Below are 26,117 nucleotides of genomic sequence, written 5' to 3'. Positions count from 1 at the left end.
CTATGTTTTTTTTTTACTTGGAGCAGTGAGAGGCTGCTACTGATGAGTGGAATTTTTCGCTTTTACAACTTTCTCACTCCGTTACTTTGGTGTTACTGACTGTCTATCAAGTCAGCAGATCACATCCAGTAAAAGAGTGGCTGTGTTTATTCAGTTTAATTACTATCCGGTGCCCACCACGTCCCCCCACGAGCTCTGAGATAGGACCACTGCCCTCCGATGAAGAAGCTTATCTTACCCAAGAGCCTTCCAGAGGGGTGCAGCTCAGATAGAGGCAAGATTCAGTCTAACAGATTCTGCAGGATTCTTGCCACACCCGGGCCGAGTCTTAGCCAGGTTCGTTATAGAATCAGCTATTGCCAGGGAGCGGAACCTCCCTGTGCACCCGGAGTGATCCAGGAACTCCCACGGCACTCCCTCCCTTCAGTTGTCATGCCGAGAGGAAATGCATTCCAAATACTCCAGAGAGAGAGGGAAGGAGAGGGAGAGGGAGAAGAAGGAGAGGGAGTTGGAGAGGGAGAGAGAGAGAGAGAGAGGGAGAAGAAGGAGAGGGAGAAGAAGAAGGAGATGCAGATGGAGAAGTAGGAGGAGAGGGAGAGGGTGAGGGAGAGGGAGAGGGAGAGGGAGAGGGAGAGGGAGAGGGAGAGGGAGAGGGAGAGGGAGAGGGAAAGGGAAAGGGAAAGGGAGAGGGAGTGGGGCTAAACACCCTCCGACACACACACAAACACCAGCTTAACTCTTTTCACTTTCCTATACTGTGTCTCACACTCTGGCAGTGTGAACGTGATGATAGCTTGGTTAAAGGAAATATGCCACAAGTAGAAAGGGAGGTTAAAAAATATCTACAAATATCTACTGTAATTGTTAGGAATAGGGGTAAGAATATGATTAGCAAGAGTAATTATTGGTCTGGAAACTTCTGCAACCTGCGCACAAAAACTTGGCACCAAATTAGAACATTTAATAGTTGATAAGTAAGCTCTGCCTCCAAAGGACCAAAGAACAGGTGTTGTTTACACCTATGCTTATATTGTAAATGCATCAGGAGTGGATCATCAGGCACACAGGGTTTGGTTTCATCAAAGTGCTACTCTTGATATTTTCACCAACCCAGTAGGGGGTACTGAACTAACAAGGAGCTATATTTTGAGTTCAGCCGATATATCATTTATGAGAAATACCAATGGACAAACCTTTGGTAGCTAGGTGGAATTGATCTTATATCAGATCAAGTATCTTCCACAGCCACAAACACAGAAGGCTGTCCCAGCAGCCTGATCAGAAGTAACCCTATCCATGGCGTTTTATTTTTATGTCTAAAAATACCCTACACTTAAGGAAAGAACATGTTTTACGTGACAGCTGCGAGGCACCATGGCTGCCGTTTCTTTGCTTCTTTCGTCCAGGCTGAAGTTCAGTCAAGTTCACTCACAAAGACAAGGTCAACACAGCTGTCTCCAGCATGACTGACAGGACATGGGCCACACTGTAGGCTGTACCTGAAGGCTGAAGGTAGGGATTGTAAAAGCACCCTGAAAGGCTGAGATTTCCCCATCTCAAAGCCTCAGTCCATCTGTATAACATCCAGATATTTTATGACAGAGTATATGGAGTGATAACGATCTCTGGCTTCTTTAAAGCATTTTTTCCGCTCCCTGGAAGGGCACACTCATCTTGGTGAGAGACTCTGTAAGTACATAGGCAGGCAGAGAGGAGCCGGTTACGTATGTGTAAATGTGCGTGTGTGTGTGTGTGTGTGTGTGTGTGTGTGTGTGTGTGTTTGTGTGTGTGTGAAGAGGGCAGCAACCTTAGCCACACATATCAGGAACACTGCGCTCTCTCGCCACCATTCTCCATATCAGAACCATCCCTTTTACCTGCTGGCTGCCCCAGACCTACAGAGCATGCACACGCCTGAGGAACTCTGGGTCCACTCTGGGCACAACTGAGCCTCACCAGGGGTGCATAGTCATCCATGGATTTTGAAATGAGAGACAGAGAGGCCCGCAGAGCGCAATTTAGTCCACCCTGAGGTCACAGCCTGTGGGACGAGCGGCTCACATGTAAAAGGGAGGCGTCGGTTGACTCTGGTTCTTATGGGTCAACTTTGAAAGTGGACGGAGCTGAATGTGCAGTTTGGCACATATCCAGTCTCTCATGATTGAAGGATATGTCTGGTCTTTCATCACAGGAAAAAAAAAAAAAAAACAGAATAATTTCCCCTCGTGTCTTAGCCCGAGGAAAGAAATATAGCTTTTGGGAAGGCCTGTCAGTCAGTCAGCTTTGATACCTACTTTCAACCTACCACAGCGGCGTATTGAATTCACTTGGCAGTTAGGAAATGCCAAACGGGCATCGCTGATTAGGGTCCCTAATGGCTCAGGCTGGTGTTAGTGACCTGAGCTAAACGAATCACATGCTTGGCCTAGTGGCACTGTATAAAAAGCTCTGTCAATGTCACTGTCACCGCCAACCCCTCTCAGAGTAAGCTGATGATGGAGGACTTCTGTCGGGGCATGCAAGTTTGTTTGCGTGGCTCTGGAGGAGCACGCTAATGGCTCTGCTGTGTGAAGCTGATCTGATCTCCAAGGAGGCCAGGCGAAGGGAGAAGATCACTCCGCCGCCTGCCCCTGTCTCAGCTGACCGCAGATGTAGCCTTACTCTGGTTCCTCACTGTAAAGTTTCCCCTCTGGCTGACATTACTGTGGCCACATTACTGCAAATCAGCACTTATAATCTACAAAGTCATCAGTAAATGTTTTTAAAAACCCCTAAGCCTGTGGAACCTCTTAAAAACAGCACACTGACCCTCAATTGACATCATTCCATCTAAACTAAACTCAAAATCATTATGTTTACGTCCTGTTTATATGGCAGTTAAAATACCAGTGTAGAAAACGCACTGAGCAAGCAAACTCATTTGAGTCCGTAAGTAACCTCTTTAATATATTGTCAATCACAAAGGGAAAATCATGCTCGGCTCCAGACTAGCAGCGTCTGTACAAAATTACCCTAGCAGAGTATTTAAAGAAAACAAGCAGAGCGGAGTACAGTGGAGGCAGCCCTGTGAGAAGAATTTGTTTTCCCTTCTCATCTGAACCCAACGCTGGCTTTTCTGTTGGTGGCCTCCCTGATGGAGGAATGCTTGTGGGCTTGTGTGGACTCCTCTCAAATCGTCTGTTTGTGCTCCACTGGCACACAGCTGGGAGGACAAAGGCACGAATCTGGAGCACGTCTAATGATGGGAGGGTACAGCCTCAACCATCAGCAACATGTCTGTGGTTACACGAGGAAGGTGGCCAGCGCTTTTTTTGAACCAGAGTGCTTGAGCTCAGCTCCCTGCACCTGGAAAACTCATTCTTGACTTTCGCATACGTTTTGAAAAAATGTGTGCAAATGCCGCAGCCTGATGTCATTCGTGAGAAGAGTGCCCTCTTTGAACATGAGGGGTCTCTGGCACATAGACTGGTGCGTATTTGCACATTCCGAAAGGGAAGCCAATGAGGGGTGCAGATAAGAGATTCCTGACCAGCAAATGGATCCATGCGTGATCTCACTGCATGCGCTGCTGAAAGATTGCGATTTGAAAAGACCTTCACAAGCTGCCCAACTGGCAAAGGGGCGAGAGCAGTTGGCATTGGACTTTCGACAGAAAGAGATAGATTGGCTGATCCTCATGAATTGAAGTAAAGCTAGCATGTTTAGGTAGCCTGGATACCAGCCTGAACTCCGCCCACAAAATTTTTGGTCTGGGAGATTCAGTCTGGAATCGAGTTAGTTGGGAGAGATTTAACGTTTCAAAAAGGTTGAAACGCAATCTAAACCAATCAAATTGTAAGGGCGGGCTTTATACGTTGATGGACAGATATAGATAGAAGATACCGGAATATACATCGAACAAAGATGGCGCCGTCTCGGGAGCTTAGTGGGACATATTTTATATGATTTAAGCTATCTACACGACTTTTTTATGTCTACATTGACTCGGTTAGTTGTGTATACGCAAAACGAGTGTTGCCGAGGATTTTAGGTCCTAACTAAAGCACTCTAGACCATTATTGATCGGTTATGCTAACGCGTTGGCCAAAAAAATCATCGAAACTAATGGTAGCTTCTAGCCTTGAGTGCTAATTAAGTAACGTGAGCAGGCATATCTCAGCAGATATTGACAGCGCATTCATTTTGAAAGAGGAACAGAGAAACGCGATCAAGGCATTTGTCGATTGAAAAGATGTTTTTGCCGTCCTTCCTACGGGAGCAGGTAAAAGTTTAATCTGTCAGATGGTAATACTACGTTGCGCTGATTGGTTCTAGGTATCCAATTCAGCGAAGAGGAATTTTCTTTCCTGGTTCATTGAAACACGCCCCATAATCACAGCCCAATTGTCCGGTCTCAGACTCATATTCTGACTAGAATTATGAGTATGACATCGTCAGGCTAATGTTTAGGTGGATTCTTCAGAAACACATCTTTTACATACTAAAGGAAAACAGAAATAAACTGGAACATCTAGTGTCATATATTTATATATTTTACATTCTATAAGCACTTTCTTGAGTGTATGTGTATACATGAAGGTATACACATGTGTGTATACAGTATGTATAGAAAGAGAGAGAGAGATGTGAAAATGAATGTGTGTGTGTGTGTGTGTGAGTGTGTGTATAACATTATATGATTATTTCCTCTGTGGTCTTGTGCTTCTCAGTTGATGCAGTAGCACAAAATCTGGACATAACATTCTACCAGTTATGAGGGGAAAAAAAGCATCTAAATTCATCATCATTTTCCCATGCCCTTTGTATGTCATCTTGACCTGGTTGTGAGTTCATGCATGTTTGTCTGTTGGTACTTTGTGGTGTGTTTTAAAGAACGGACAAGAACATGTTGACAAGACTGTCAATATTTGCCTTGAATCTTCTCAATGTCAGAGGGTTAAAACTTTCCGTGGCAGCACGCTGTGCAACTCTTTCCCATCTGCCCTTATATGGAGTCTGTCTGCTTCTCTGAGTACACAGAGAGTGGAGAGGTTCAGGTTGGACGCTCAGTTTGTGAGGTCCAAAGGCTCGTCTGATTCTTTATCCCCCCCTTTCCATTCCTCACCACTGTAAAACTTCTTGGTATGCACTTACAGTCATGCAGAGCTTCTTCACATTACTTTCCGGCTTGTGTCATAAGCCCACTACACTGAGGCAGCGCTGGGAGAGCGAATGAGGGAGTCATGCTGCCGCCGCTGCTGCAAAGTTACAAAGAAACCAAAACAAGGGGCTGACTCTGATGACAGATCGGCATCAGATCAGAGCTGGACCCGTACCAGATCAGGACCAGATCAGGACCAGATCAGGACCAGTTCGTGGCCAGATTAGAGCCAGATTAGGACCAGATCCCTTCCAGAGTCAGCATCTCTCTACAAACCCACATAATGATCTGTTCACTTATTTGACCAGTGTTCAGTAGAAACGTGTGGTAAGCAAATAGAATATCTTGCACTGTTGGGGCAGACGACAACCAAAGAAATACAGTAAAACAGTATTATGATACGATACCACCCTCAGAGTTAAATGCATGTTTCATCTTTTTTCTTCCCCAACCCAAACATCCCTCATTGTGTAAAACGTAATGAGAAGCCACTTGTTAGAAGGTTCTAAACTGTAGTTAGCACCAGTGGGGTGGGATTAAGAGTGCTGCGTGGTTTGAAGGCAATATTTTGGGTGCTTGTGTGGGAATACCGAGATTCAATGCATTCCAGTGGTTTTGAGCGGGCAGTGAGAAGTGCACAGGCTGTGCAGTGTGAACTACGCCTGTGTGTGTGTGTGTGTGTGTTTTTGTGTGTGTGTGTGTGTGGCTCGCAGAGCAATGGCACGCCATACGTGAGGAATGCGAGGCAAAGCCACAGCGCTCAAGTACCTGTCTGCTCCCCACCCTGATCCTGCCAGTAAAACCTTCCACCCTGGATTTGTTTGTTCAGATGCTGTGACTGACTGGTCCTCCCCCCTCTTTCTTCCTAGTCAGATTCACACACTATTTGGGGAGAAAAGCCTGGCCATAGCCATTTCCTCTCTCTCTTTCTCTCTCACTCACTCACTCACTCACTCACTCACTCACTCACACACTACACACACACTACACACACACACACACACACACACACACATACAAACTCATTCTCTCTGTGAGATTGGATCACTGCCTCCAGGCCATGCAGGCTGAGATAACAGCTCACGATGAGAGAGTCTAATTATCCTCTGAGGCTCAGCATCGGAGATGAGTGAAGAGACAGAAAAACAAAACAACACGGCACGACCTCTCGGAGTACAAATGATCCTCGTTATTCCAATTTCTGGGTCAAACCCTGCAGCCAGTGGCAGGTAGATTAAGTGCTGAAAATTAAGCCCAGCGAGCAGGTCTGTGGAGAAACCCACCAATTGTAATTTAGTTCACAGAAATGTGAGGTATACTGTAACTATGCTTTGCAAAAAGATGTTCAAAATTGAATGGCTTTGTGCAAAAGCAAGCCTTTGTCACTGCGAAACTCCTCAGCAGAGAGAAGAAGAGAGAGAGAGCGAGAGAAAAAAAACCACACTCACTGATATTTATTCAGCTTTAATACAGTTTGGGTGGGGAAGCCACAACTCAGAGAGAGAGATTGAGAGAGAGAGAGAGAGGAAGTTATTGAGTGTGTGAGAGAGGACATTACAGGAGCGCTGCAGTGACTTCATGTAAAAAAGAATCGGTTAGTTTTCTTCTCTTAAAAAGTTTCCTATTTTAAGACAGATGGAATGGAGGAATAACATTTCTTTCAACACATCTTTTTTTTCTCTCTCTCTCTCTCTCTCTCTCTCTCTCTCTCACACACACACACACACACACACACGCACACGCACACGCACACGCAGACGCAGACGCAGACGCAGACACAGACGCAGACACAGACACAGACACAGACACAGACACACAAGCATTGCAGTTCAACTACAGAGTAATATAGTATAATTATAGAATAGTAGTATAAAAATAATAGTAGAATAATCTCGCCCCCAGAGTTTAGTTGATCATCCACAGAGTTTAGTTGATCATCCAAGTTTTAGTATAAACAAAAAAACAAACAAACAAACAACTGCTGCTTTGAAGTTAAAGGCAGTTATTAAGATGCTGTTTATACGAAGCCGAATCGGGTTCATTTTTCACACGAATCGAATCTTTTAATTTCGTAAAGACGGAGCCTGGTAACGAGAGATTTGCGTAAAAACGGAGCCACCAGATTGTGTTGAACGGGCTGTAGTACATGTCTGTCATCCCATTTCCCATGAGGCTTTGCTCCAACCATTTTACATCAATTTATGAATAAAAATTAAATCGCTGGCCAATTTATATTTGTGGTCATGAAAGTTATGTAACATCTGAATAAAAAGAATTAGATCAAGATAGGAGGCTAATCAGAAATCAGTAGTCTGGATTAATGAGAGTGAGTTCGAGCCACATCATGAGTTAGATGTAAAGCGACAACAAGTGTTATATATATTGGTTGGAGATTGCATGTGGATCACGTGGGACAATGACGTCATCAGGTTTCGTGAATCCGTGCATACGAACACCAGCCCCCATACCTATTCAAATCTACTCACTTTCTACCCCCGATTCGGATCGTTGCGGATACCGTGTGCGGATAGAGAGTGCTCGTCTAAATGATAGGGCTATCTATATTCTGAACCTTACGGACGCAGACAAACTAGACTTCGTCTGTACATGGTCTAAGAAGAGACCAGCTGTGGTGTGTTAATTTGCATCTTTTTTGAGGTATCCAAAATAAGTCCCCGTGGTTTGAGTCCTGATCCCTGGCCTGATGTAAAAAAGGCGCCGCTGCTGACTCAGAAGAGCCGTCTTCTGGTTTCACACTCAGAAATGTCCTTGGATTAGAGGGGACGCTTCTAAGCTCTGTGGTATTCAGACAGGCAAGGGACACTCACCACCCTCCTTGTGTGACCCGGCCTAATGACCCATGAGCCAACCACAAGGCTTATGTAACCGTTTTATGAGAAAGGCAAGGGTTGTGAGGTATAGTTAGATTTGGAAACACAAATATGTTGGTCCTTCTTGAAGAAATTTTAGAGACAAGGTACTAACAAGAGATAGTTTGAGATGGGTCAAAAAGCTTGGAGGTTGACTCATTTTATGTTTATACTTCGGTGTTGACAAATGTACCTCCAGTGTTTGGATTTGGATGCTAGAATAACAACAATACACAAAGACTGAAAAGTATTGGTTTTGACCCTTGAGATTGCTAAACCAATTTCTGGAATAAAAAAATTGTGAGATATTATTATGTTTTGTAATGAATACAACTTAAAACTGTTACTTGAGTAAAAATACATTTACAGGGTAACATTTACAGCTACTCCATTTCCTTCCATGTTGTGTTATCTGCAGGTGATGACCCATGTGTAACTGGGTCTCTGCCTGGTCTTCACTCTTTGAGAGAGAGGGTGGGGGGGTGATGACTTCAGAGATAAGAGTGCAATAAAGTAAAAGAAAAAAGAACAGAGAGAGAGAGAGAAAAAAAGACAGTGAGGGTCAAGAAAGACGGCTGTAGCCTGTATTTGGAAATAGCGCATCTTCACTCTGAGACAGTGAGCAGCCACCCTTGTTATGAAACAACCTGCCCTGTCCCTCAAAGCAGCACGCTCCCAAGAGAGTGTTTGAAGTGGCAACCCTCCCACAGGCAGGCCTAAAATAGGCAAGAGCAAACTCTTGGCGCTCACCCATTCATTGCTGTCTGTCATGTGAGTTTATATTACGGCGTAATCCCACCCGAAGCAGATTCCTTCTGGTCTAAACAAGCAGACCGTGTGTGTCCATCAGCCCCTGGGCACACTCCAGGCATGACGTCACTCTCACATCCAGGAAAGGTAAGACATTGTGGGGCAAGGAAAATTAGACCTGGGTCTGCTTCTGCCAGTAACTACAGCTCCACAAGGCTCCACCATCATGCTTTATTTTGAATGTCTATGCTGTCACTGAATAATAAATTGAAGAAGGGCTTATTAAACAGTTAAAAAATACAATTAAAAAAAGCATGGATTACATTAGCAGTCTCACACATGGTGTGTGTGTATGTGTCAGTGTGTGTGTGTGTGTGTGTGTGTGTGTGTGTGTGTGTGTGTGTCAGTGTGTGTGTGTGTGTGTGTGTGTGTGTGTGTGTGTCAGTGTGTGTGTGTGTGTGTGTGTGTGTGTGTGTGTGAGTGTATATAGAAGGGGGTGCGGTGAGGGAGCACTCTCTTTCTCTTTCAAATGCGTGTCTGTCCATGACACATGGTTTGAACAGCATTTCAACTTGCAACCTGACTTTGCGAATAAGGGGTAAACAAACTGTCATGGTGTGATTTCAACACATACCACCATTTCTGGTGTTAATTGCACATCCTTGTCACATACTTAGAACCTAAAGGCCATGGGGAGTCTTTCGCTTCATGGCAGTCAGCACTTCAATCTCCCCTCTGATCATTCAGTCATCTGTCATTGATCAAACAGTCTGAAAAAGTATGTTCTTGAAAAAAGTAAAATAGGGTTTAAATTTACAAACCTGTGGGGGTGGAAAAAAAAATAAAAAATCAGACCCAGAGACAGATGAAAAAAAGATTTGTTTCCTGACACATGCAGACTTTCTTTTTTCTGAACCTTTCCTATTTCCCCTCTCACTCAAGTTTCTGCTGAGAGAGGCAAGCCAGCTCCACTTGGCTCAGCATGGAATCCACACTCATTTGGATCTGCAAGCGACGAGGAGAAAACAAAACAAAACATGATGATCTCTCAACTCAGTCCAAGTTCAGACTTACAGTACTTATCTTGGACTCTGTGCTGAGCAAAAATAAAAAACCTACTACAAGAAAACACAAACAGGCCAAAGCTTCAGCTCTGGTAGGCCTTATTCACAATCTTGCTCAAGCTGTCTTTTTTTCTGTCCAATGCAGTTTCACAGAAGCACAGAGTCTCCATTAAGAATCCCATTCTGTTAACATTAAATACCCGCGCCAAAGACAGAAATCATTATAATTATGCGCAGCCCTGAAATCTGACAACTGGCCTTGAGGGTAGGGATGAATTGGCGAAAATTGGTATTTGCGCTTGGGAGTGAGACTCCGGCTCGACTTCTCTCGAAATGCGAAACTGCTGCTCGTAACTCTCAGAGCTGGGGCGGTAGGAGCGCCGATTCATCAGCTCGGCGACAGAGAGAAATGCAGCGGTGCTGAACCGCACTGCCTTCCCTTTCCTTGACTTGGCTCCTCCACTCCGCCACTGCGGTTTACGGAATTCAAGCAAGGCCTAAAGACTAGCACTGGAATAACAGTTCTGGGGTAGTGTGCAACGCTGTGTACATGTGTATGCATGTGTGTGTGTGAGTGTGTATGTTTGTCTCTGTGTGTGTGTGTGTGTGTGTGTGTGTGTGTGTGTGTGTCATCTCATGATCTAAATACGAAAATACGTGAAATAAGTGGTGGCAGAAGTGTGAGTGAGTGTCAGTGTGCTAAGACTCTCTGGTGCGCGTAAACTGGGCACAGGCTAATATTAAGCATTAAGTGTAACATTTCTTCAAAGGGCACGGGGCAGGCCTCAAAGCCATGCAAGTGTGAAGACAGCTGAAGCAGGATGCCAAGGACAGTGACACAGACCCACTCATGCACACACACAATACAGATTTAGCTCAGGGCAAAAAGAGCTATCTCAGGGATCAACAATATACAGTGAGACAAATGCCAGACAGACTCTTCTTTACCTGAAAATCTGGATCTGGAAAAAAGAGTGATCAGTGATTTTAGTTTTAACACCATAATGAGCTAATTGATGTAATCACTGTACAACCACCTACAGGTTTGGTGAAGTGGTAAAGTTGTTAGCTGAGTCTTGGACATTATACAATTGATGAAGTAGTTTCTTAATATACCAGGTATCTGAGCTGACTAGACCCTCTAAAGGTGACCAATTAAGCCAATCTAACAGCATTAGCAGGCAGTATCACAATCTATAAGTGTTGGTTCAGTGATGACTGACACTTTTAGCCCAAGCGCCTCTTAGTAAAGTAAATTCTGTTTGTTCTTGTGTATATATACATATAATATCAATCACTGATGTGGCAGGGCCATGTTTACTAACATGCCTCGTCACCCCTACTGACGCTAAAAACGCAGGAGAAACAAAAGACACATGACCTCTTAGCACCTTGTTAAGACTAGGCCTTGCACACTCGCTTTCAAGTGAGTCTGAGAGCGGAACATAACAAGGCCGAAATCACTGCCAGGCAGGAGGGATTAAACCCAGCAAAGGCTGCAGTGCCTTTACCACACACACACACACACACACACACACACACACACACACACACACACACACACACACACACCTCATTCACACACACACACACACCTCATACACACAAACACACACACACCTACACACACACCTCATACACACACACACACCTCATACCAATATACAGTTATGTCCAAACCTAAACGTAGCTGCAATTTCTGTACCACATAAACACACATTGATGCACGGAGCGTGCACACACACAAACACACTGTAATCCTTGCTGACATTTACGTAGGGTACTGCGTCAGCCATCTCCTCTACACTCAAACACCCCCCTCCACACACACACACACACACACACACACACGAGGGAGCGAGGGAGAGCTAAGGTAACAGGCTGATGGGTGGCCGGGCCCCTGTGGTTTGCTGGTTGGGATTACAGCTCAGTTCCTCAGGGCCCCCATGAGGCCTCTCACTGTAATTGACTTACTCCATCATGCAAGACATCAGACACCAAAAACACCCCAATGTCCAGGTATGCACAGAGGTGAACCCACTCTCTTACCCACATTTGTTTTTCTCTCTCTCCCCGACACACATATACAAATACCAGTGGGCAGGATGTCAAACCGTCGACTGGCAAATCACAATATTCAGAGAACAGAGCTAACAACTCCAAGCAACTGATGTTTGGCATCATTGAAAAAGAATTGTCAAAATACATTCATTGTTCAGTGAACAAATGACAGAGAGAGAAACACAGAGAGAGAGAGAGAGAGAGAAAGAGAGAAGATGTAGAGAGTAGAAGAGGAAGTTGAAGATCAAATATGACAATAAATAAATAAAAAATGCACACATAGCTGAATTTTCAAGTAACCCTCAATAATCCTGTTTACACAGTGAAATCACTTTAGTCCTGAACGCCAACCCCACAGCCCTAAACATCAGACAGCAGCACGTTCTGACCTCTGATTCAGTGTGGCGTTTGGCACACCGTGGAGCGGTTAGGATCTATGCTACATCAATGAAGCCTCTATGAGTTGCGACACACAGACACACACACACATCTAAAAGAGCAGAATGCAACACAAAGCTGCTGCACTGCTGCCAAACTCCTTCCACTCCAGGTCCTGGTCGGGTCTGGTCTGGTTCTCCACTGGGGTGGAATGGCACTCCCTGCCCCGAACACATGGCTTGAATTTCGGCTTTCCAGCGTGCGGCCGGGGCCCTTGCACGAGCCCCAGACATGCCTAGCTCCTAATATGGAGTTCGTTAGACAGGCTTCCCCTCAGCAGCAAAGCCGAGCTGGGCTGAGCTGAGCTGGGCACCTCTGGGCATCCTACTCCTCGTCCACATGCACTGAGCCAAGAGCGAGTGCAGGACACTGGCCAGCAGGACACGGTGACAGTGTGACACTCAACAGAGACATTACAGAACAGAAAAGAACACAGACATTACATTACAGAACAGAACAGAATTAGGAATGCAGGGAAATGAGTGGGACTGAACAGCAACCAATTGTTGTGTACAAAACTGGGCACTGGGAAACACTGAGAACATAACAGGACATAACAACCAATTTAGACATCAGGGCTTTCACCCAGATGTTAAAACAGACCTGATTCAGATACTATCCCAGAAGGTAGAGTTATGCTGTTTAAACAGCCCCCATGGCTTGGTTCAGCATATTCCACTCAGTTAAACTCTTTTTGTTAAACAGATTTTTAACAGATTATTAGCCGGCACAGACAAAATAACACAGAAGCCTTTCACTTTCTCAAACCTAACTTAGCTGCCCAGATCCTTTGAGCATATACATAGTACAACCAGAATACGAAAGCCTTAATTTAAAACCTGAATAGTCAAGGGAGAAAATTAAATCAACCAATACATGTCATGCTCAAACAATAATTAGGCTTAGGTTTTGTAGTTAACCCTCCACAACATCCTGTTTTGAGGTTTTGGTAGTTCTTTAAAAGACACTCCCCTTCTTGGGAACTTTCCAAACTGTTACTTATAGTTCAAGGTCTAGACTGAAAACCAGGGGAGAAAGGCCACATGTCCTTATTTGGTAAGTCAGGCTGTAATTTGGCCGTCCATCCATTTAAATACTTCCCAGAGCACAAGCTGTCCCAAACCGGGTCACAAGAAGGCACAACAGCGACATCTACAGGAGAGAATGTGGCAACTGCAGCTCTGCTGTCCAAACAATCTCACAGCCTCCCACACGTGCAATAGACAATAGAGGGAGGTATTTTAAATATTATACAAGCTGTAAATCGAGCTCCGCAGCATCGCCCAGGGAGCTCATCGCTGAGGCTCGGGAGCCCTGCCGTTCATGCTCATTGTGATACCCTGCGCCAGGGCATGCATGAGAAGATGTGTGTGGTTTGACATTCTTCGCTTGGCCCTAGAAGGAGCCTGGCAGGACCACTGGGCCTTCCAACTAAATGTCATTCCCTTCCCAACCGGCCCCAAAACAGCCCCAGATGGAGAAGCAGGGAAATGTACTGGTGCTTCATGGGCACATGGAACCTTTTATCATAGAAGTCTAGCAAATGGGGTGCTTTAGGATATAGATGGCTTTTTTAACACTTCAGAACTGGTAGAAAGAGAATAGGGAAATACCCCTTTTACCAGAGGACTGCTTGGAATAGTATCATTCATGATTCTACTTTCGGGACAAAATAATAAAAATGGTCTAAGCATCTGAAGAATTGAAAGATTCCTAGTTTGTTTCATGCTTACATCTGCTGCTTTTAACTCCCTGCAGCTATGAACAATGCAATGCTTCATATGTTGGTAACAACTACTGAATTGACTTTACAAAGAAGAGAGAAGCACATACACAAAATTTCCATTCTTTGAAATTCTTTTTTGTTTATTTTTTTTTTCCAGGGAATACAAAAAATACTTTTGTGACCAGATAAATATTATACATACAGCATCATTTTTCATTTTCATAATGTCATCAGTCACTATCTCAGTGGGTTAAGAAAGCCCTAAACTCTATTGAAATGAAGGCGCTAGTTTTTGTTTTTTTTCTGCTCCGGTAAAACACACCACATTTGTAACCACATGTTTCAATATCTTCATTACATTTATTGTTTCAAATAGAAAACAACAACAAAAAAAAAACTTCATTAGTAGTGGTTTACCCACAACAGACATCAGAAGAATGGGAGTTATTATAATCTCGCTTTTTTGTGAGAGACAGCTGTGACACCGCTACATGAACTCCAAAAAAAAAAAAAGGTAGAAGATTTACTCAGAAGGTAGAAGGTTTGCGTCAGGACTTCAAAAGCATCATGGTACATGCTCATGGAATGCACAGTACTTACTTATGAATCCTTATTATTGATCATATTAGTATATGTACTTGATAGAATCTTATTACTTTTTTAAAACACGACAGCATGTCTTTCAGTGACGACAGACAGTCAGGGAGACTGCCACAGCTCTGCATCAGGCCACATAGTTTCAACACACGGCTGACGAGGCCGAAAAACGACTCGACAGGGGCAGACAACGATGAAACCCAAAAGAGGCAAGTTGGCGCAGAACCCAGGAGTATAACAGGGACCAGACTTGGTCCAGTTTGCCATTATCAGGTCAGTACCAGATCAGCTGTGTTCTTATCACCAGACAGACAGAATAAGGCACTATTAGACGAGGCAGTCCAGATTCTGAGGGATAAATTGTGTTTGTGTGTGTGTACGTTGTGTCCGTGTGGAGGTTTCTGTGAGTAAGGAATACTCTTGACCTTTGTCGAGAACAAAAGGCGAACATAAAGAAAGAAAGTGAGGTTCCTACTCGGACTCCTTGAGGATGTGGAGCAGAGACAGCAGGAGGGCGATAAGTGGTTATAGACACGGGGCGCATCACCGGCTGCTCACAATGCAGCCAATTAACTACACATCCTCCCAGATTACAGCTGGCCGATTCTGGGGCGATTCTGGCCCACGTCTGGCGCAGGATATGCCAATAACGCTCCAGAGTCCCCAGTCATCTGGATTAACGCATGCTAAAGAGCTACAAATGCTTTTTGTCTCAGGATTTAGTTTCCTAAATACCATGCAGGTACAATCGTAAGGAGTAGTCCTTGATATGGGGAGATGCTACGTTTTGTCTTCTTAAAAGAGCAATCAAGTGGATCTACAGAATGAGTGTCTTGAACAGCACATGGTTGGCTTTGTTTGACTCTGAATAATAGGGGACCTTTGTGTTGTGTACTATGACCCTGAAGAGTGGCTCCAAAGAGATCCTTATAAATTAAACTAGGGTGTGTTTGTGTGTGTGTGTGTGTGTGTGTGTGTGTGTGTGTGTGTGTGTGTGTGTGTGTGTGTGTCTGTGTGTGTGACGTGCGAGGGCAGGCAGACGTGCGTGTGTGTAGACGAGACATTGGGGCTGAAGCTCCTGACCTGCATCTGGTTACTGTCAGTGGGAGCAGAATTAGAACAGAGGTTGGGAGAGAACAAACAGCACAGGGAATGTAAACACGGGGCCCCTTATACAGACTACCGCAGTAGTGCAGTGTGAGGATTAATGTTCTTATGTGGAGCTACGTGACGCATGAATGTGTGCACCGCTGTGTGTGTGTGTGTGTGTGTTTGGTGTGTAGGAGGAAGGAAAGGAGGACAGGATGAATTTCAGAACTTCTGACTTCGAGCTGAAGATAAGACCCACTCCTTTTGCACACCTCACTGCTGTTTAAAGAGGCAAACCATGTGCGGACGGGTCCAGAGGAAAAGGCCTGCTCGGAGATTTGTAGAAATACTCCTCAGTTCAGGAGACAACCCTGTAGATCTGATACTGTATATATATACTGGAGTATGCTATTCATTCTGTCTGCTGCTGCTCTGAAGCTAAATGACCCCTATGGTTTTGCTGCACAGAACCTAAAAAAAAATTAAGTCAGAGGCAACTTCCCGTCTTTATAGTAAAACAAGATGGTGGACATCCTGTGACGTAATTGCCAATGGCAAACACGGCTTTGCAAGCAGTCTTAAGATTAGGTTTTAGCCATAATGATATGTGTAGTCTCAATGCTGCTTGCTAAGCCAGTGAGGAAGCCTTGGAGAGAGCGCTGAAACCATGCACTGTAAACAAGGGGGAATGTTCTGAGAGAACTTCTGCGTGGCATTCCTATGGTAATATATTAGTGGTTTAAGCCAGTACGTAAGTAAGACATCCTATTGCAGTGGCTCACACAAGACAAAAACTCACTTCGTCCACAGGGTTTTACTCTGACCATTAATGTTGTATCATAAAACACAAGGATACATTATAGCATTTATTGCGTAAGTGTATGCTTATAAAATACGAGGCCTTTACATTTTTTAAATCATGACGATCAATAGACGTCAAGTGAAGCCTGCACGGTATGATTTCGTAGGCCTTGTTCTGTATATACCTAGATTCAGATGGTCCTTGCTTCTGTTTTCACTGAAAGACTCTTACTTACTCAGGCACACGTAACGGACACAAACTTACATGACAAACACCCATACACCCTCACACACATACACTTACACAAGCACACAGCCACTTATCAAGGCTTCTGGCAAGTTTGCTAGAGAGATCAGGCTAGCTTGCTTCAAACCCCACCCTCAATCACAGATTAGCCCCTCCCCACAGCTTGACAAGAAACTAGTCATAGGTAGTAGCCCCACCCCTTCTTTGAGAGAAGAAACCAAAAACAGTCATAAGCTCCGCCCTCTGCAAAAAAGGAGCAAGCAGCTAGCCAACCAATCGGTGACAGCCACCCCCACCCTCCCCCCTCTTTCAGCAAATGGATTGGCCAATCAGAGGCTGATGATTACAGTAAGAACCCTTCTGATTGGCTCAGCTCTCGTCCTCGCGCAGCTCGGTGGGAAGGAACTTGTACTGCTGCTGACGGATCTGGGCTAGCTTCTTCCGCGCCTCCTCTAGCTCCCGCTCCTTACGCAGCATCTCCTCCTGCGCTGCGATGATCTGGACGAGAGAGAGAGAGAGAGAGAGAGAGAGAGAGAGAGCATGAGTGTGTGTTAGACAGAGAACTACATATAACAAACAATTTGGCAATATCTATATTAAACAAAGCACCACCATCCCCTTAAGAACATCTGCAGGGTCAGTTGAACTCCTTGAAACTTAAAGAGTTCTTCATGGTCTTAGCTGCCTCCCTTGCACACCAATTCTCCCCAAACAAGTTGCTGGTAATATGTATACTCTACCATCACCCTCGATTCAACAAAAAACCTGAACATACCTACCATGTACAGTATAAGCCTTTTATCTTAAAAATCAACAATGGGATTTGTATGAGAGAAAAAAATATTCAAAAAATATGCTACGTAATGTACCCTTGCGCTAGCTTATCCCAGGTGAATACATCTCCGTTTCAAATAGAGGCAACAGGACCAGTGAGCAGAAGCAAACCTGGCTTCTGTAAATCATTAAACAAGGGGGTTGCTGACAGAGCTATGAGGCTGAATCTCTCCCGTGATCGTGACACTGCATAGTCGTAAAAATAAAAGACGCTCTTGCGAGGCTCAGAGCAGGCAGCATCAGAATGGGTTCCAGGGTGTATTATGGGATATGCATGACCTATAATTAACATAACTGTAGAGTCATAAAAGAAAGGGGAATTTTTGAAATGTGAGTCTGCAGAACGCATCTAGCTGCTGCCCTGAGGGAGCCGGAGCTTTGGGTGGATTTGGAAGATGACAGTGGTGGATTAGAGGGCGGGGAATACTTGAGAGGTACCAGCGGAGTGAGAAATGCCTTTTGCTTGCTGGGAGACCTAAACGCACACACACATGCTCACACACGCGCACACACACACACACACACACGCACACGCACACGCACACGCACGAGCACGAGCGCTTAAAAACACAAACATGTACACACATGTAACTAAACACACACACACAAACACTTAAACTTTCACACATCCTCACTCAAACCACATGCGGAGCCTGACAAACATGTACTCCCACACAGACACACAGAACATTAGATCAATCAGCCCTCTCCAGGCAAATGCCAAGCATTGTGGCTGAGAACGCCATGGGCTTTAAAAAGCAGCAGGCAGGCAGGCACTCTTCAATTACTCTTGCTCTGGCTCTGGATGAATCGCAGAGGACGGGTCCTCCTCTGGCCCTGAGAGGACTGGGGGAGCATCTGAGAAGCAAACTAAAGCGATGCAGTCAGAGAAATCTGCCGCAAGGTACCAAGGGCTACTGAGCCAAGCACGCTTTCAAGCACGGCCAACAGCTGGACTGTTTACTTTGAAGCGGGCGTTCCAAAACCCACATTGCCACACCTCAAACCAGGGTTGGAGATCTCTGGTTCAGAAGTTTTATAACTTGAGTCGCCGATACACACACACACACACACACTCTCTCAAAAGCAACACTATGGGGACATTTGAGTCTCTATGTATCTCACTGAATAAAGCGACGGGAATGGTGAGGTACTATGTGACCTTATGGTAATGGTTCATGACTGAAGATAAGACTAATAGCATTAAGATGTTCAAAGACAAAGAGAGAATCTCGGAGCATCCAACTCCAGCCATGCAGGTAACATGAATAAAAAGATCACCTGGGCTATGCCACCCACGAATTTGGTCTTGACCACCACACTGTTGTCGTCAGGTTTGTCGAAGGCTGCCTTTTGAGCCGCCTTCACCAGGTTGTCAGATGCCCGCTTCACCGCATTTCCAGCAGCCTGAGGGAGACAGAACAGGAATACCTCAGAGAGCAACATACTTCAGCTGTACTTAGTCAAACTGTCTGACGGGCAAAGGGAGGTGAGAGTGTGTGTGTGTGTGTGTCTATGTGTGTGTGAGAGTGTAAGAGGGGAGAGAGAGAGAGAGAGAGAGAGAGAGAGAGAGAGAGAGAGAGAGAGAGAGAGAGAGAGAGAGAGAGAGAGAGAGAGAAAGAGCACAGAAACACCTAGTTCAAAAGTGCAGTCATATTGTCTAACAAGGGAAGGGAAATATGTGTTCTGTGTGAGACATTCAGAGACAGAGATGTAAAAGGTGAAATTGAAAGAAATGAAATAGGAGATGAGGAATAGGAGAGGTGGGGCAAAGGGGAGATATAGAGGAGGATGATGACTGACAGGGAAAAGCAGAGGGAAATACACAACACAACAAACAGGAGGGAAATTCATAGCAAAGAGACATCAATGGGGAGACAATTTTGAGTTCATCAAAAAAAGATAACGCTAGTCAGTCTGTAGCATCTGTGGAGCTGAGTGTGTGAGTGTTAGTGTGTGTGTGTGTGTGTGTGTGTGTGTGTGTGTGTGTGTGTGGGTGTGGGTGTGTGTGTGTGGGTGTGTGGGTGTGTGTGTGTGTGTGGGGGGGGGGGGTTAGGGTGTACCTGTAGCCTCCTCATGGCCTCGGAATCCTGATCAGCCTTGACCTTGCAGGCTACGAGTAGCTGGGCGGTGGAAGCGGCCACCTGCTTGGCCGAGGAGATGAGTTTCTCCTCGCTGGCGTGGCCCTGCACCGACGCATTAGCCGCTTCGCAAAGGTTACTGGTGGCCGCGGCAACCATACGGGCCTACGGGGAACAGAGGAGGGACATAAGCACATCGGTAGAGGACCTTCACATTTCAGTTCAATCCAAATATTTAAAGGGGTACTCTGATGGATACACTACAACATGGTAACAGTGCCCCAAAAATAGCCAGTGAGGTTTAGTTTTCCCCTGGATATTTACAGGAGTGAGTCCTACCCATCCATCAGTGTTGTATGAGGTTAAGTAAATAAACACATCAGGAAGAGGCTGAAGCAGCCTTATTCCTCCAGAGAAGAGGCTGATGGAAACACCTCAGCTGGTCAGACTGAGCACATTCGAAGCCAGTAGGAAAATGCGGGCTCCTCACAGGTTTTAATTGAACTCTAAACGGTCTCCATTTGTCGTTAACAAACCTTCTGTTGACAAAAACGTTTCTTCTAAATGCACTGACAGGGGATTTTCACTTCCGAAAAAAAACATTTTCAATCTACAGCCAAGAAACACTCATACGGGTAGCACAAAGGCTTTTTAAAAGCAGAAAGGTGTACTGAGGAATTTTAAAACAATTCCCTTAAGTTGACTCCAGAGATTCTTAAAGATAAAGATAGCTACTCACGGCTGATATGAGGCCCTGGGACCACTGGCCATCATCAACAGCATTGCCAGGGATGGAGCCCACCTGAGTCAGGGAGGAGATGGGTTACATACTTTATAATGGGAGCGAGTGAGAAAGAGAGGCGCAGAGAGAGATAGACATTACTGTACATTTTCCTATTTTTGTACTGTGTGTTCTCACTATGTTTGTTACTGTTATGTGTTTCTGTTATGTTACATTCAGTGTTTATTATACTGTTTAAAATACTAGCTTTTCAAACACAAGCTAAACAGCCATGCTAATAAAGCTAATTTGAATCTTTGAGAGGGATAGAGAGAAATGGGGGAAATAAATGAGAGACAGAGTAAAAGAATTAACAGACAGACAGTATCAAGGACAGCCTGGACGACAGTGAGAGATGTTGGGCTACTGAAAGAGATCATTAGGGTAGAGAGCATGACAAGAATGCAACACGAAGAACAACACCATCTTGTACTCACCTTGCCCTGTGCCACTAGCTCCCTCTGAGCAGCAGAGGCGGATTTCACCAGGGCGCTTGTTGCCGCAGCAATGGATTTGGCCGCCTCCAGGATCTGCTCCTCGAAATCCAGAGACTCATCTGCTTGCTGAAACATGGAGCAAGGTCACAAGTTAATATTACAACAAGCAACATTGCATTATTACATGCTGTATCAATTTGTCTGTCAAACTGCAGATCCATTTGATAGACAGCAGATTTGTAGAATGAAACACAGTGGCCTCAAAGCAGATGTCTGATCAAGTTTCACAAATATTGAACCTGAAATTGGTCTGTCTTGAGTACAGATCAACAATCTTCGAACATCACAAACCAAGATCATCACACGGAATGAACTCATCTCTACAGTCATTGGAATGAACACTTTAAGTGTGACACCTTGTGGTGAGTAAATGCAATTACAGCCCCCTGCCTCCCATGTGGATAATTGCGGAGCCACTCCTGATGGTCGTTGACAAGTTCCCCTCACCATACATCCCTCAACAACACCTCCAAATCCGCAGGTGTGCTGTTAAAAGATATTTAAAAAAAAAAAAAACAACCTTGGCGGACACACACACACACACACACCAAAGGGAAGAAAAATGCTTTGTGGTGCGCTCTGCTGTACCAGACTTCCTGGTCTGAGAGAGCATGCCAAGACTGAACACACACACACACACACACACACACACACACACACACACACACACACACACACACACACACACACACACACACACACACACACACACACACACACACACACACAAACAAACACACACACACAAACACACACATATCAAAAGAACACATGCGTCTTCTGGAGACAGGGCGGGACACTGTAGGAATATGTTTGATATATAGTTGGACTGAATAACAACCTAATATATCAAACATATCAGACAGAGCCCTGCTGGGAAGGCTTCCGGATCTACCTCGTCTCAAGAGAATGGGAGGTGGGTGGGGAGGGGTAGAGGGTGGAGATCTAGGGTGAAGTGGGGGCGGTTTGCCAGACATGCATGAGCAGGTGAGGCCCAGCTACAGGTGGCTGAAGAGAGAGCAAGAGAGAGAGAGAGAGAGAGAGAGAGAGAGAGAGAGAGAGAGAGAGATAGGGAGAGAGAGGGAGAGAGTAAGAGTGGGAGGGAGAGAGAGAGAGAGAAACTGAGTCCACAGGATAAATATGAAGGAGAGCCCAGCATGTAGAGGAGGGGAGAGAGGCAGGAGTCCCATGGCTGCCCATTCACACTAACATGGAGTCACAGACTGAGACGGCTTAGATGGCAGATAATCCTTCTCATTAATGGAGGGAGGGTTCAGTATGTCAGGGATACAGTGGGGGTCTGGAGGGATGTAAAACACACAACACCACACCAGCTCTTTCTACATCCCCACCAATCGACCCTCTTCATCATCATCATCATCATCATCATCTTCACAGCACTTTTAAAGACAGAGTAGCCCAGCCTTGAGCTAGGATCCCCTGTCCTCTTACTACACCATGGCCCAGCACGGTTGCTGCAGGCTGGCGCTACAGCAAAAGCCAAAGCTACTGCTAACGCTACAGCACTGAACACTGAGTGCTGGTAAGACAGCCAGTCGACCCCACTGTCATGAACACAATAGCTGACTCAAGTGGGGGGGTTGGGGTGTGGGATGGGGTGAATATGAGAAATCAGTCATGGTGATCATATATTTCCAGGATCAGGTAAGGATCAGTGGTGCCAAGACACAAACCACTGCAACACACACACATACACACACACACACTCACACACACACACTGGAGTGTGTGTTTCAGTGAGAGTGAGTGTGCATGTGTAAAGCAGCTTTCTCTCTGGCTGCATATTATGACTGTTGATCTAAAGTGCTTTATAACAACATTGTTGTACCAGGACCAAATATATACTGTACTACCCATCACCACTTCAAACTCCTGGTTATCTCCAGTCTATCATCATGATTGTGGCTCATCGTGACATTCCCTTGTGTGAGTGTCTGTCTGGAGGGTTTATGCAGCTCTCTGCCTTAGTTCCATGCCTCCAAATGACATTTTCTGCCAGAGAACAGAGATAGTTGGTGTGTGTGAGAGAGTGTGAGTGAGACAGAAAATCCTGCTCTGACTTTAAGCCTTTTAGCCTCCTCATTTTCCTGAGTCAGGCAACATGAGCAGGAGGAGATTAACACACGGGAGAGTGTTTCGGCAGGTCTCATCAGCGCTAGCATCTGCTGCTTCTGCTGATATTCATATTAGATCTGAAGCTGTTCAAAACTGTGTATCAAGGAAGATACTATTGCATTATTTATGGAGGCCTTTTCTCTGAGTCTCAACCCCTCTACAACTGCTGTAAATTATCTTCTGAATCATTTTAATTGACAAATTAGTGAAATTATGGATTCTATTGCATCTTAACTAAAGCTTAATTCATTTCTGGTCAGCCTAAAGCTCCATGGAGCAATGCTACATCTGTAAAACCTGGAAGAGTGATAGACACTTATTTTTTTTATCAATTTTGAAATACGTAATTCCAGAAAATCATTTCAACAACGCACACATTCTTATTGCTACTGTCAATAGGCCGACAAACCCACCAGGTTTTTGTAACCTCTTTTAAGGATAAAATTCAAGGCATTAAACAAGCCATTGATTCATTGATACTGTAACTCTTGAGGTAACTGTTTTAAATCAAAAACCTTCCTGTTGTCTTGATATTCTACCCACAAACCTTTTTTTTAGTTTTGAACTCCCTGGTGATTGAATAACTAGTGACTTCAAATAGTCAATAACTCCCTCCAATCGGGCATCAGATGAGTAGCCCAGAGCTGCCTTTGTTCCATGTAATTACCATCATATACATAGCTTACCTTTTAAAGGCAAAGTTATTGATAAAGTTATTGATCAGCAACTAATCTAATGGCTGCCTTGACAAAGTTCAATCCAGATTTGGCACCCACCACAGTACAAGACTGCCCTTATCAAGGTCCGAAATGACACTTGATACTGACTCTGGTAAGGTTTTAGTCTTGGCGTTATTAGATCTTAGAGATGCATTTGACTCTGTGAATCATGACATTTTGCTGGACAGACTTGGACCAAACTGAATTGGGTTGGACTATCAAGTACCATACCAGTACCCATCAGATATCAGGTACTGACATTGGTTCAAGACCTCTAGTGGAGGGAAATTGCTGAAAATGTAATTTCTGAGCGGATTACAATGACTTGTGGTCCCCCCCAAGCATCAATTCCTGGGCCCCTGTTATTCAATCTATAAACACTCCTGTTAGGTCAGATCTTTACAAAAATATTGCTTACCACAGCCTCACAAACCAAATGTGTCACCAAATGATTATTATTTGTTTAATTGCAGAACATTCTGGCACATCTAGGTGTTAATAGATTTTATGCAATGACAGAGCGAGTCATTTGGACCACACACTGAGATAAATGTTTTTGGTCCTCACAAAAAACAACTCAGTCACTGCTCACCTTGATTCCCTGTCCCTTCAGACTAAAACACAGGTTAGAAACCTTGGTGTAATCTTGGACTCAATGTCAATCGCCTTTCCAATTCAATAACAAAATCAGCTTAGCAACAATCAGATACTTCATGCCTAAACAGGACCTAGAAGAGCTTATTCATGCTGTTATCTTCAGCAAATTGGATTATTATAATGGCTTTTTTACAGGCCTATCAAAAAAGCAATTCGTAAAACTGAAACAAAAGTGCCATTGCTGAATTAAAACAAAACATGGAGAGGCTGCTTTCTGTTACTATGCCACTCACAGCTAGAGCAAACTCCTAGAATATCTTTACAGATTGTCTTAATTGTTTTTATTTTGGTTGTTATTTGAACTGTTTTATCTTTTTTAATCAAGATTTTAGCTGCTTTTAACGTTTAACTTTTTAAGACTATTTCTATAATGTCTTTCAATGTCTTCCGTAAAGCACTTTTCAGTTGCTTGTGCATGAAAATGTTCTATACTAATAGACGTGACACTGACTGCCTCGGCTCTAATGGCCGTGTGGAGAGGGCCTTTGAGCACACTGCACACTGAAAGCTGAGCTAAAAGGCCATCAGACTGCACTGGTCATCAACTCTGGCAAGCCGGTGCCAACTGAAACACTGCTAATGGTAAACAAAAACATGTAGCACGACACGGAGTCCCAAAGGCTGTGTAAAGCTAATGGAAATGTGCGGAGGTTCACTGCCTTTAATGACTGTAAAACAGGTTCTGGACAAGAGCTGAGTGGAACCGGGGAGCAGGAGACCCGGTTGTAGATGTAGGCGTGCTTGTAGAGGGGCTCTGGAGCCGTGCCACATCAGGGCCGGGGCTGGGCCAGGTCTCTCCCAAGGGCAGGAGCCTCGGGTACATTAAGCCGGAGCTTGAGAGCCCCCCCCCTCCCCCCTCCAAAAAAACAACAACTCTGGACCAGACCCAACATAAACTTTAGCATCAGCCGAAGGAGCAAAATCTCTAAGTAACACAAACACGCTGACAGAACCAACCATCTCCCCTATACACACACACACACATGCACACACACACACACCAAAAACAACCCATAAGCCAGTCAAACATACAAAGCCAACCAGTAGCAGAACCAATGTGGGGCAGATTTGAAAACACTCAGTGCCTGTAGTCCACCCTCTCCTCTCTGTCTCGCCAGCCAATCACACTCTGCGTGTCTCATCACTGCCATGCTCACAGCACTGGAGTAATGACAGATCAGTCACGTCAGGGGACATTTCATAACTTATTAGCGGTGTAAGAAAATATCAATATCAATGTTATAACATGACAAATAATCTTGAAGTAGCTTAGAATATTCTCTGCGTCCATAAGAAACTTGGTAGCTTGTTGTTGCTTGTCTAGAGGACTGTCAAAATAAAATATAAAATGTCTAAAAAACTGAAACAAAAGATGCAATGGCACCAACCATATGAGATAGTGGTTTACTTCTTGTGACGGAACGAAATATGCGGGTACTTTGAATAGCGCACTGAAAGATGTTGGGGAATTGTATAATATTCTAAGGAGGCATTAATACAGTTATCGTATTGGTGATGTGTGTTACCTTTAAATGCCACTGACTACCACACACTCCCATAGACACAGTTTCACCTCCACCCCTTCTCCAGACCTGCCTCCAGTAGAACCAATCTGGTGTGACAGAGACA

The 26,117-nt window shown here is 44.7% G+C and overlaps 1 protein-coding gene across 3 annotated transcripts in view; it reads right to left on the bottom strand.

The window, feature by feature from the left end:
• Positions 1-17,040: 17,040 nt before the first annotated feature.
• tln2b (talin 2b) overlaps positions 17,041-26,117 on the bottom strand; it is a 97,380-nt gene continuing 88,303 nt past the window's right edge. For all 3 annotated transcript variants that reach the window (XM_080842352.1, XM_080842353.1, XM_080842354.1), the window contains 5 exons: positions 20,917-21,042; positions 20,438-20,500; positions 19,681-19,863; positions 18,899-19,024; positions 17,041-17,281 (listed from right to left, as the gene is read on the bottom strand). In XM_080842352.1, the coding sequence (XP_080698478.1) occupies positions 17,153-17,281; positions 18,899-19,024; positions 19,681-19,863; positions 20,438-20,500; positions 20,917-21,042 (627 nt within the window). In that variant the 3' untranslated portion in view covers positions 17,041-17,152. The remainder of the gene's footprint in view (positions 17,282-18,898; positions 19,025-19,680; positions 19,864-20,437; positions 20,501-20,916; positions 21,043-26,117) is intronic.

Source organism: Sprattus sprattus (genome assembly GCF_963457725.1).
Source record: "Sprattus sprattus genome assembly, chromosome: 7".
Lineage (NCBI taxonomy): Eukaryota > Metazoa > Chordata > Actinopteri > Clupeiformes > Clupeidae > Sprattus > Sprattus sprattus.
Note: the sequence above shows the minus strand (reverse complement) of the source record. Positions and strands in the feature narration are given on the sequence as shown.